At 38.9% G+C, this 12500-nt stretch overlaps 2 protein-coding genes across 2 annotated transcripts in view; both read left to right on the top strand.

Moving 5' to 3' along the window:
* LOC138002108 (fibrillin-3-like) overlaps positions 1–12500 on the top strand; it is an 85278-nt gene that overhangs the window by 8531 nt on the left and 64247 nt on the right. The window contains exons 7-13 of the mRNA XM_068848202.1: positions 5271–5390; positions 5970–6089; positions 6277–6396; positions 6594–6713; positions 6894–7013; positions 7205–7324; positions 7476–7595. Of these exons, the coding sequence (XP_068704303.1) occupies positions 5271–5390; positions 5970–6089; positions 6277–6396; positions 6594–6713; positions 6894–7013; positions 7205–7324; positions 7476–7595 (840 nt within the window). The remainder of the gene's footprint in view (positions 1–5270; positions 5391–5969; positions 6090–6276; positions 6397–6593; positions 6714–6893; positions 7014–7204; positions 7325–7475; positions 7596–12500) is intronic.
* Positions 12147–12500, top strand: part of LOC138003544 (putative nuclease HARBI1) — a 1341-nt gene continuing 987 nt past the window's right edge. Inside the window, exon 1 of the mRNA XM_068849668.1 lies at positions 12147–12500. This exon is cut by the window's right edge and continues 987 nt beyond it. The gene's annotated coding sequence lies outside the window, so the exon portion shown is untranslated.

Here is a 12500-nt window from a genome sequence, read left to right as displayed (position 1 = left end):
TTAACTCACTCTTAGCTCAAACTCAATTCAAACTCAACTCAACTCGTAACTCGATCATTAGTCTATCTCTTCTTATGCTGGGACAACTTAGAACTTTGAGATGCAGAACCCATATTCCTGCTTTTCATAGCTATGATTCCAGCAGCGAGCAAACTTTAACCTGACCCAGCCTCAACAATGCCACTTACAGATTTCACTCATGTCTTACGGCAGACTATATTATACCTGTCCATGCACGGGGAACCCCTTGGGACCTTAAGGGTCAAACTGAGATCTTTTTCTTGCACTTAACCCCTACATAAAAGATGGGTTTTGGGTCATTTCATAGTTGTAGGCATTCGATTTCTGCAAAGAAGTGTCATATAAATACTGACTCTGATTGACAAAGTTTAAAGACATCTCACTGAAATCTAACTTAGGCCACCAACTCCCTCAAAGTAACTTTGCTTTGGTCTTACAAGTGCCAGTCAACAACTAGATCATAGCTTACAGCCTCAAGAATTTATGCAGTCATCTCTTGATGCAGGCTCCTTGGTCTTCAACTTCACCAATGGCTTGAAACCAGGCGGTGCCTGTTTTCAAGCCAAAATCTGAGGAGGTACCTTTTTCAAAATTCAGTAAGATATCAGAGCACAGTTGAGCAGACATTGCCTCAAAAAACAAGCTTGAGAAAATTAGACTCAGTTTGAGGTTCACATTTTGCACAGCATTCAATATTTTTCATTCCACCTTGATTATTATCAGAGCACAATTGAGCAGACACTGCCTGAAAAAACCTTGCTCAAGAAATTAGACTCAGCTTGAGGTTAACAGTTCTTACAGCATTTCAATTATTTTTCATTCCACCTTGATTAATTATCAGAGCACAATTGAGCAGACATTGCCTAAGCAAACTTGCTCAAGAAAATTAGACTCAGCTTAAGGGTGACATTTCCAACAGCATTCAATTATTTTTTATTCCACCTTGATTATTATCAGAACACAATTGAGCAGAAGTTGCCTAAACAAACGTGCTCAAGAAAATTAGACACAGTTTGAGGTTCACATTTCCCACAGCATTCAATTATGTTTGATTTCACCTTGATTATCAGAGCAGAATTAAGCAGACATTGCTTAAAAAAACTTTTTTTTTTTTTTTTGACACATAGCTTTTTATTATAATTCACACTACTTACAACACTGGTACATCTACTTACACAATTTACAAAAATTACACAATTAACAACTACTAAAATCCATTATATTGTCATCAAAAACGAAAAACCCACCTTGATTATCAGAGCACAATTGAGAAGTCATTGCCTGAAAAAACTTGCTCAAGAAAATTAGACTCAGCTTGAGGTTAACACTTCTTACAGCATTTCAATTGTTTTTCCTTCCATCTTGATTAATTATCACAGCACAATTGAGCAGACATTGCCTAAAAAGACTTGCTTAAGAAAATTAGACTCAGCTTGAGGTTAACACTTCTTACAGCATTTCAATTATTTTTCATTCCACCTTGATTAATTATCAGAGCACAATTGAGCAGACTGCCTAAACAAACTTGCTCAAGAAAATTAGACTCAGCTTGAGGTTCACATTTCCCACAGCATTCAATTATTTTTTATTCCACCTTGATTTCCGACTGGATTTACAAAAAACTCAGAACTTTGAGATGCAGAACCCATATTGCTGCTTTTCATAGCTATGATTCCAGCAAGGAACAAACTTTAACCTTCCCCAACCTCAACAATGCCACTTACATATTTCACTGATGTCTAATGGCAGATTATATTTTACCAGTCCATGCATGGGGAACCCCATGGGACCTTGAGGGTCAAACTGAGAGCTTAACCCCTACATAAAAGATGGGTTCTGGGTCATTTCATAGTTGTAGGCATTCGATTTCTGCAAAGCCCTGTCATGTAAATGCTGACTTTGATTGACAAAGTTTAAAGACATCTCAATGAAATCTAACTTAGGCCACCAACTCTCCCAAAGTAACTTTGATTTGGTCTTACAAGTGCCAGCCAACATCTAGATCATAGCTTAGAGCCTCAAGAATTTATACAGTCATCTCTTGATGCAGGCTCCTTGGTCTTCAACTGCACCGATAGCTTAAAAACAGCCTGTGCCTGTTTTCAAGCATAAATCTGAGGAGGTACCTTTTTCAAAATTGATCAAATTTTAGTTTTTCAGAGATATTTAATTTTCAACAGGCCTCTGGAGCCAAGGTATTCATGCCGCCATTGTGAACGCATGAAACAAAGCCTTTCCAGGTTACTTTACGCTCTGGGGAATAAACTCATACGCTCTTCACGCTCTGGGGAATAAACTCATACGCTGTTCACGCTCTGGGGAATATACAAAGCTCCCCAGAGCCTCGAGCTGATGTCTTTTGTTTAGGACTGATTTTTAATATAGAACATAGATTCCATTCAGTGACACGCTCGGCTATCGCCTCGTGTGCCACTTTTTTGTTCTTACCACATTTTGACGTCATCTACTATTGAACAGACGCACGGCAACTTGGAGTCTATTTGTTTAAAAATGAGAAATAGATATATTGCAGTGTTTGCGGAGTTTCTTGTCACTTGGAATCTGGGCCTAGCCAAAAAACCTCACTCTGATGTCTAATTAGACCGTGAAGTAACCTGGGAAGGCTTTGTTTCATGTGTTCACAATGGCGGAACGAATACCCTGGCTCCAGAGCCCCGTTGAAAATGAAATATCTCTGAAAAACTAAAATTGAATTATTTTTTTACTGTTGGCACTTTGCGCATCGTTGCCGCGGAATAGACCAATTTCGATATACTAAAATTCAGTCCTAAACAGAAAACATCAGCTCGAGGCTCTGGAAAATAATTATAAGGATTTGTTCGAGTTTATTACCCTGAGCCTCGAGATGATATCGAAAGTGGGCTATTTGCCTCCAACAAACGAAAGCAATAACCTCTGGCACCCAGGGTACGGAACGAAGGAAGCGATCCTCTCAAGACATCAAATGTGTGTGAATATTAATGCTGAAGAGACACCAATTATGGCAGGGTCAACACTGCTAGGCATTGTTACCGTTGATATTCCTTTGTTTTAAACCATTTTTGCAAATCTCGCTATTTGGGACCCAAATCAAAGGATTTTTTTTGGTAAATTTTGGAGACTTCAACATTTGGGGGCTCTAGATGTGCAGGGTCTGTAGCTCAGATAAAGCAGCAGCTTGCAGAGTCAAAACCCAAAGAAAAAAGGTTACTTCAGGTATTATATATTATGTGTAAAGTTATCCAGATCTAATACGTAATTTTGTCAATATATCAAGTTTTATCGATTGATAGCCGATAACGTGCATAATTCTCCCCAAGAACTCTGGAATGAAAGGGCTGGAGTTTTTAAAAACTGATAAAAGAGTTCAGTTTTTTGGTATCTTCATTATCCATTGCCTCAAAATGCTGGAACATGTGTCTCCAAGCGTCTACAATTTCAAAATTTTCTGGGGGAGCATGCTCCCAGACCCCCCTCTCCCTAAGGGGCAACGCCCATGGGGCATTGCAACTCATATTTACCACAATCAAAAAGTTGTGAAAACACTGTACTGGTTTTGATTGGAATCAATGCAACGACACTTTTAAATGTGAACAACAATGCTACGATCCCATTTTTCTTTTTATTTTTTTTTTTTATTTTTATTTTTTTTTTTTTTATTTTAACAAACACATTAAAATCCTACTTACATTAAAACACAGACGAAGAGATAACATACATATAGCATGCATAGGTTCCAAGCACTCTTCTTACGTTACAATAATTTTCATAATGTAATTGGCTAGGTTTCCAACTTTACCAAGACCGTCAATTTTTGAGAGGTTTAGGTTTTTTCTTTTCGTCATATTCTAGATCACAAAAGTTTTTTAAGAAAATAGGAAAATTGTTTATACTTGGTATTTTTTCCTTCATTTTACACGTCCATATAAAATATCTAGCAATAAGAAAGTAGAAATAATGTTGTAAGTGGGAGAAGACATCTATTTTTAGTCCTAATACTAAGTCCATGGAATAATTCTTTTCTTTTATTGTTACTTGATTCCTTGTGAGTAGGTCTTGAAATCTTCCCCAGAAAGAAAAAGTCTCTTTGCAATGCCAGAATAAGTGAGCTAAGGATTCTTTACCATTCTTACAAAAAGTGCAAATGTCATCATTTCTGAGCCCAATTTTGTGGAGGTAGTCGTTTGTTGCCAATCGTCTATGAAGAAGTTTAAACTGGAAGACAATTAGTTTGGAGGCTTTTGTACAGCAGAAAGGGGTTTCATAAACCGCATTCCAGTTTATCGACTGAGGGGATTCCAGGTTGCAATCTGCGATCCATTTGCTTTGGCTTCCGCTGGGGCTAGGCTGCTTTAAACTGATGAGTTTGTTATAAACAAGTTTATTTGGCTTACTGGCTTGAAAGAATTTAACGGCGAAAGTATCTTCATTGATATCTGATAGAATGTCATTTCCACGTAAGAGTTTTCTTTGGGGCCTTATTGCAGCTATGATACCATGAAAAGTAAGATAATTTATCTTTATGTTGAAGCGCTCCCTGAACTCAGTTAAGGAAAGAAAACTGTTTTCATCTTTCATTAAGTGTCTAACTTCACGATCCCATTTTAAAGGGAACCTCCACTTCAACAAAAAAATAACTTTAAATCACAGGAAATAACCGTTACAGTCGAGTCAGTCTAAAGTATTTTTAAACAAAGTGTTTTTTTTCGAAAAAAATAAGTTTTAGAATCGTTTATTTTTGTTTTCAAGTTTCGCGGACGCCGCCATCTTGAATAATTGTGACGTGTTACGGTTGCCCTATTGTTATTAGACAAAAGCTCTTTGTGTCGTAACAATAGGGCAACCATAACACGTCACAATTATTCAAGATGGCGGCGTCCACGAAATTTGAAAGTGAAAATAAGCGATTTTAAAATTCACTTTTCTTGATAGTAAACATTCTTTTAAAAACAAATTTCAAACAAATTTGTTTGTCAGCATAATTTCCTTCGGTTTAAACTTGTTTTGTAGTGACAGTGGAGGTTCCCTTTAACACTCTCATTTCTTCACGGAATGTGGACTTTAAACTTCGGACTACATAATTGTCACTGGATATTGACCAAGATGTTGTAACATTAAAAAAAGGCAATGACTTACTGTAAACTTTGGAGGTTAAAAATTCTTGGAACAAAGTGTACGCTACCAGTAGCCTTATGTTTTGTTTGGAGTGCAGTCCTTGAGTTCGCTTTGTTGTGCTCATTTGTCTTCAGACATTGACGAATGTCCATCTGAAAACGAGTGCCACGTGAATGCCACCTGTACCAATATCATAGGATCTTACAATTGCACCTGTGAAAAGGGATATGAAGGAAACGGAAGAAACTGCTCAGGTAAAGTCCAGTCTAAGTTCTGTGGAAAAAGGTTTGCCTCTGACTTTTGATATTTTTCAACAGACGTTTCGGCTAATTTTGAGCCTTCATCAGAGAATTATTAACGTGTCATTTTATCTAGTTTACAAAAGCTAGTAAACTAATTGCGGACACCTCTCTACATGTATAGTGTAAATTGTCAAGATACAATGCATAATTACAAGTTATATACAATGAATACAAATGCAATACCAATTTCTTATACTGGCTATATAAATTATTAAAGATAGTGAATAAAAAAACACTGCCACTACGCTTAAAACGCTAAAACACTAAAAATACTAACGACACTGTACCAACTGTAACACTAAAATCAATAAATGAAATAAGACGAAAATGCCAATGAATTGTTCTGATCAACCCATACACAGACGGCAATCCTTACAATTATCATCTCCCACATGAGTTTCTAAATTAAAATTGGTAATCTTGTTTTTGAATGCAGATAGCGTTCTAAATATCGACCTTGTTCTCGTCGCCATATTGTTTTCTTTGAAGAGCATTCGTCAAGTCCCCTCTTTTGTGTTCATTTTGTTCCAGATATTGACGAGTGTTCATCTAAAAACGAGTGTGATGTGAATGCCAGGTGTACCAATATCATAGGATCTTACAATTGCATTTGCAAAGAAGGGTATATAGGACACGGAAGAGACTGCTCAGGTAAAGTCCAAAAAATGTAACATAAAGGTATTATCGCGACTGTTGCTGACAGTTTTGTTTTGCTCGCCTTGTGTGCCTATTAGTTTCCTTGTGTTTTGGCGTACATCTACCTCGTGGTCGTCGCAATGTTAATTTTGTTTGAAAATGTTGCCCGCAAGTTCGCTTTTTTGTGTTCATTTGGTTCCAGACATTGACGAGTGTTCATCTCAAAACACGTGCCACGTGAATGCCACCTGCACGAATGCGATAGGATATTACAATTGCAAGTGCAAAAACGGATATAAAGGAGACGGAAGAAACTGCTCAGGTAAAGTCCAAAAAGTCTAATAAAGGTATTATCGCGAGTAATCCTGACAGTTTTGTTTTGCACGCCTTGCATGCCCATGAGTCACGTGATTTTTTGGCACATGTCGACTTCGTGGTCGTCCCCATGTTGTTTTGTTTGGAATAAGAGTTTGGAAGCTCAGTTCACGAGTTTGCTTTGTTTTGTTCATTTGGTTACAGATATTGACGAGTGTCTATCTGAAAAGACGTGTCACGTGAATGCCTCCTGTACAAATACCATAGGATCTTACAATTGCACTTGCAAAAAAGGATATGGAGGAGACGGGACACACTGCTCAGGTAAAGTCCAATCCAATGAAGGTATTACTGCGACTTATGCTGACAGTTTTCTTTTGCACACTTTGCGTGCCCGTTAGTCTCGTGATGTCTTCCCACACACCGTCCTTACTGTCGTTGCCATGTTGCTTTGTTTGAAAGTGAAGTCCTCGAGTTGGTTCTGTTATGTTTATTTGGTTCCAGACATTGACGAGTGTTCATCTGAAAACGAGTGTAACGTGAATGCCAAATGTGTGAATACCAGAGGATCTTACAAGTGCAGTTGCAAACAAGGATATCAAGGCGACGGGAGAAACTGCTCGGGTAAAGTCCAAGCTAATTAAGATATTATCGCAACTGATGCTGAAAATTTTGTTTTACACGCCTTTGGTGCCCTTTAGTCACGTGATGTTTTGACAGATCGACCTCTTAGTCGTCGCCATGTTGTTTTGTTTGAAATAAGAATTTGAAAGTGCAGTCTTCGAGCCCGCTTTATTATGCTCATTTTGTTCCAGACATTGACGAGTGTTCATCTGAAAAAGGGTGTCACGTGAATGCCACATGCATCAATACCATGGGAAATTACACTTGCACTTGCAATAAGGGATATCAAGGTGACGGAAGGAATTGTACAGGTAAAGTCCAAAACGTCTAATGAATTTGAACGTCTTAAATGCCCATTAATTACGTGATGTTTTCGCGCCCGTGGACCTTGTTCTCGTCGCCGTATTGTTTTCTTTGAAGTGAATTCGTCGAGTTCGCCTTTTTGTGTTCATTTCGTTTCAGATATTGATGAGTGTTCATCTCAAAACGAATGTGACGTGAATGCTAGATGTATCAATATCATGGGATCTTACAATTGCACTTGCAAAAAAGGATATGAAGGAGACGGAAGAAACTGCTCAGGTAAAGTCCAATCTAATGAACGAACTATCACGACCAATGCTGACAGTTTTGGTTTGCACGCCGTTCATGATACCTATTAGTCACGTGTTGTTTTGGCACATATCGACCTCGTGGTCGTCGTCATCTTGTTTTGTTTGGATTGCATGCCTGGACTTTGCCTTGTTGTGTTCATTTGGTTCTAGACATTGACGAGTGTTCATCTGAAAACAAGTGCCACGTGAATGCCACATGTACGAATACCATAGGATCTTACATTTGTACTTGCAAAAAGGGATATGGAGGAGACGGAAGAAACTGCTCAGGTAATTCCAGTCTAATGAAGGTACTATCGCAAGTGATCCTGACAGTTTTGTTTTGCACGCCTTGCGTGCTCATGAGTCACGTGATTTTTTGGCACTCGTCGACCTCGTGGTCGTTGCCATGTTGGTTTATTTGGAGTGCAGCCTCCTAGAAATTGCTTTGTTGTGTTCATTTGGTTCCAGACATTGACGAGTGTTCATCTGCAAACAAGTGCAACATGGATGCCACATGTACGAATACCATAGGATCTTACAATTGCAAGTGCAAAAAGGGATATCAAGGAGATGGAAAAAACTGCTCAGGTAAAGTGCAGTGTAATGAAGGTATTAGGGATCTTTAGATTCTAGGAGGAAGACGAGAACGAGTACGAGATTTGACTCCCCGTTTTTAGCGAAAATACTTAAAAAATTTATAACCCGGACGATTCATTTTACTGTTTTTGAGCAGCGTAAGTTTATCAGTTATTCTTTTTTCCAGTAACTGAGCCTTTTCTTGATCGAATAATGTCCAAACCGCTACCGTGTTGGTGACTTGTTTTGACATGACGGCATTCTTTCCTAACCTCTTACTAAAATGACAACAGTAACACGTTTTTCCCGCCAAAATGACGCTGATTTTGCGCACTCACTGTTGTTCTATGAGAAAATCTCGTACTCATAGTCGTTCTCGTCGTAGAGTCTGAAGCTCTCTATTATTGCCACTGATGCCAACAGTTTTGTTTTGCACGCCTTGCGTGCCCATTAGTCAAATCAACTTTTGGCAACCTCGACCTCGTGGTCATTGTCATGTTGTCTTGTTTGGAATAAGGGTTTGAAAAGGCACTCCTCGACTTCGCTTTGTTGTGTTCATTTGTTTCCAGACATTGACGAGTGTTCATCTGAAAACGAGTGCCACGTGAATGCAACCTGTACGAATACCATAGAATCTTACAATTGCAGATGCAAAAATGGATATCAAGGAGATGGAAGAAACTGTTCAGGTAATGCCCCGTCTAATCAAGGTATTATCGCGACAGCTGCTGATAGTTTTGTTTTGCTCGGCTTGCGTGCTCATTAGTCATGTGATGTTTTGGCAGGTCGACCTCTTGGTCATCGCCATGTTGTTTCCTTTTTTGAAATCGAGTTCGCTTTGTTATGTTCATTTGGTTCCAGACATTGACGAGTGTTTATCTGAAAACAACTGTCGCGTGAATGCCACCTGTACAAATACCATGGGATCTTACAATTGCACTTGCAAAAAAGGATATGGAGGAGACAGAGGAGGTTGCCCAGGTAAAGTCCAGTCTAATGAAGGTATTATTACGACTCATACTGACAGTTTTCTTTGCACGCCTTGAGTGCCCGTTAGTCAAGTGATGTTTTTGCATATGTTGTCGTCGCCATGTTGCTTTGTTTGAAAGTGAAGTCCTCGAGTTGGTTATGTTTTGTTCATCTGGTTCCAGACATTGACGAGTGTTCATCTGAAAACGAGTGCCACGTGAATGCCACCTGTACGAATACCATGGGATCTTACAATTGCACGTGCGAAAACGGTTATAAAGGAGATGGAAGAAACTGCTCAGGTAAATTCCAGTCTAATCAAGGTATTATCGCGACTGAAGCTGACAGTTTTGTTATGCACTGCTTGCGTGCCCATTTGTCACGTGATGTTTTGGCACGTCGACCTGTTGGTCGTAGCCATGTTGTCTTGTTTGGAATAAAAGTTTGGAGGTGCAGTTCTCGAGTTCGCTTTGTTATGTTCATTTGGTTCCAGACATTGACGAGTGTTCATCTGAAGACAAGTGTCACGTGAATGCCACCTGTAAAAATACCATAGGATCTTACAATTGCACTTGCAAGAAAGGATATGGAGGAGACGGAAGAGACTGCTCAGGTAAAGTCCAGTGTAATGAATGTATTATTGTGACTGATGCTGACAGTTTTCTTTTGCACTATTTGCGTGCCCGTTAGTCGCGTGATGTTTTCGCACACATCGACCTTGTTGTCGTCGCCATGCTGCTTTCTTTAAAAGTGAGGTCCTTGAGTTGGTTTTGTTATGTTTATTTGGTTCCAGACATTGACGAGTGTTCATCTGAAAACGATTGTGACGTGAATGCCAATTGTTTGAATACCATGGGATCTTTCAAATGCAGTTGCAAACAAGGATATCAAGGAGACGGGAGAAACTGCTCAGGTGAAGTCCATTCTAATTACTGGGTTGCCAGTAGGGCAATCCCAGTCGGAAAATGGGTAATATTTCTCTGTGTTTTTTTTCCCGTGTCGGTAAAAGTCTTGCCGTTGACTCCACTGCTAAGTGGTGTGTTTGTGCATACAGTCTTATGTGCGTATTTTGTAAGGTTTGAGGGGGCTGGGGGTAATGCGTAGATTTCTCTGATGCACACAGGAGAACATTTGATTAACCTGCAATGGCGTCGAAAGTCCTTGTAACGCGAATGGCTTTTTAGTGCATCTTTAAACAACATATACCCTCATGGAGCTCAAGAATAGGACGTCAATTGGATGAACAAGACAGGCGGTGAAAAGTAAATATCTGAAATCTTTAAATCGACGAGTAGTGGTCTTCGACAACAATTTCATTTTCCTCCGTTGGATATCAAGTGAGCTTTGTTGCTAATATTTTACTAACTTGGTATTATATACAACACTGAAATCAAACGGCATGTTTTTTAAAGATTTAACAAACATTGAAGACATAGAACGCCTTGAATGGATCACAGTGTTTACTGAAGTCGCATCTAAGTTTTCTGGCAACTTACATTTATTTTGTACTCAATTCTGCAAAGGTAAAAAAAAAATTGGAAATGTGACAGTGAAGAATTATTTGAATGAAAGTCACTGTTACAGTGACGGGTGCATAATTTCCGAGCTTAAAAAATTTGCACACGCAGGTTGAAATGTGATACGGGAGGATTTTTGTGGTAGAGCACTGTAAGCAGCGCATAACTCACGAAAATAAACAGGTCTTCTGGAAGCGTGCTTGAGTTTCGACAAAATGAGCCCCAAAATCAGCAAAAAATTTGTGACGCTGATGAGTAATAAAGCAGCTGCTATTCTCAAAACGATTGAATTACCTGGTGATAAATGACCTCGTCTTGGAGGGTAAATTTTTGACTTTGCAGAAACAAGCGTCAATCTCAAGAGTTGGGCGATTGTGATCTTTGTGTTGAATTGGCACATTTCTTGTCAAACGTTATAACACTTGAAAGAAAAAGAAACTAACAAAAACAAAACCCGGTCTCTTGCCATCATTTGACACAGATTCTTCACTGTTTCGCGAGTAAAGACGCCGCGGTAACTTGATCACGGCGCCCGCTGAATTCGATGTCACTTTCGATTTTGCGATTTACTTGTGCAACCAAAAGTACATAACAAAATTGAACGTAGCAAAAATCTCCCAAAACGTTTTTCGCTGATGGTAACTTTTCATATTCGCGGTTCAAAATTAATGTTGTTTTCATGTCGTAAATTTTGTTGCTGATGGCAAAATATTTTATTCTCGATCGACCGTCCTGAAAATTTCTTTCTGCTCTTCCTAAAAACTGTGTATCAATATTTATTTACTTTTGCATCAATATTTGTTTTGAATAAAGCAAGCTAACAAAATCTGTACCTTGCTTAGTTCGCACTTTTTGGCGTTAAAATAGAATTTTCTGTCCTATGCTTCTGTTACAAAGTGGTATATTTTTTAGGTCACCCATCCAGATACTAACCCCGCCGGATAGCGAGATTAACTTCAGTGAACTTTTTTATTACAAAGCTGTCGACGCTCATAGTGCACGCTTAAACTTGTGATGAAAAGAAGTTGTGAGGGAACTTGAAAATGTTCAGCATGTCAGCCTAGAAACCAGTTTTTCTCGATGCCCTTTTATTTTCTTCAATATTTCTGGGTCTAGTACTTTGCTAGGAACCACATGTCTTCTCAGGGGGCTATTTTCCTAAGACCTCTACCATAGCACTACAATGCTATACAATACCAAAACAATATCGTGTACTGTTAGAGCTCCATATTACGCAAAGCCAACTTGAATCTCCTAGAAGACAAAACGCAGCTGAGTTGACAATATGGAATAAGGCGCTGTGTTACTGCACTACCACACATAAGCAATGCGTGTCTATTTTTTCTAAAGATTACAGGAATTTTTTCTTTCTGACAAATGATTAAAGTGCCACTAACCCTTCAACTTGTTATGTTTTTGGTAGATTTTCATATCTTTCAAGAACTCATTTTCGAATTTTTCTTTTTTTGCAAGATTGAATCCTGATTTCCTTACGAGCGCTTGAAAATGCTGAAATTTCTAATTTTTTGCGCGCTATAAGCCCCGCTGGACAAATTATTGTCTCGTGGGCTCATTAGGAAGGAGCCAATGAGAAGCGTCTGATATTTGACACTTTTTTAGCTGTGACGTAAGAAAAGGACATTCCAGCGACTCAAGCTTGCAGGCTGTCCTTTTCTTTAATACGTCACGCTCGATAAATAGACACATTTGGCCGAGTGGGGGACTAATGCGAACGATAGGTGAAAAAGTAGTCGCGACTGCCTTCACTTTTAGCGCTCGTAAAAAGGTCAGGATTCATTATTAAAAAAAAAAATCCGAAAATGTCTCCT

This window comes from Montipora foliosa, chromosome 5, assembly GCF_036669935.1.
Source record: "Montipora foliosa isolate CH-2021 chromosome 5, ASM3666993v2, whole genome shotgun sequence".
NCBI classification, from domain to species: Eukaryota; Metazoa; Cnidaria; class Anthozoa; order Scleractinia; family Acroporidae; genus Montipora; species Montipora foliosa.
Note: the sequence above shows the minus strand (reverse complement) of the source record. Positions and strands in the feature narration are given on the sequence as shown.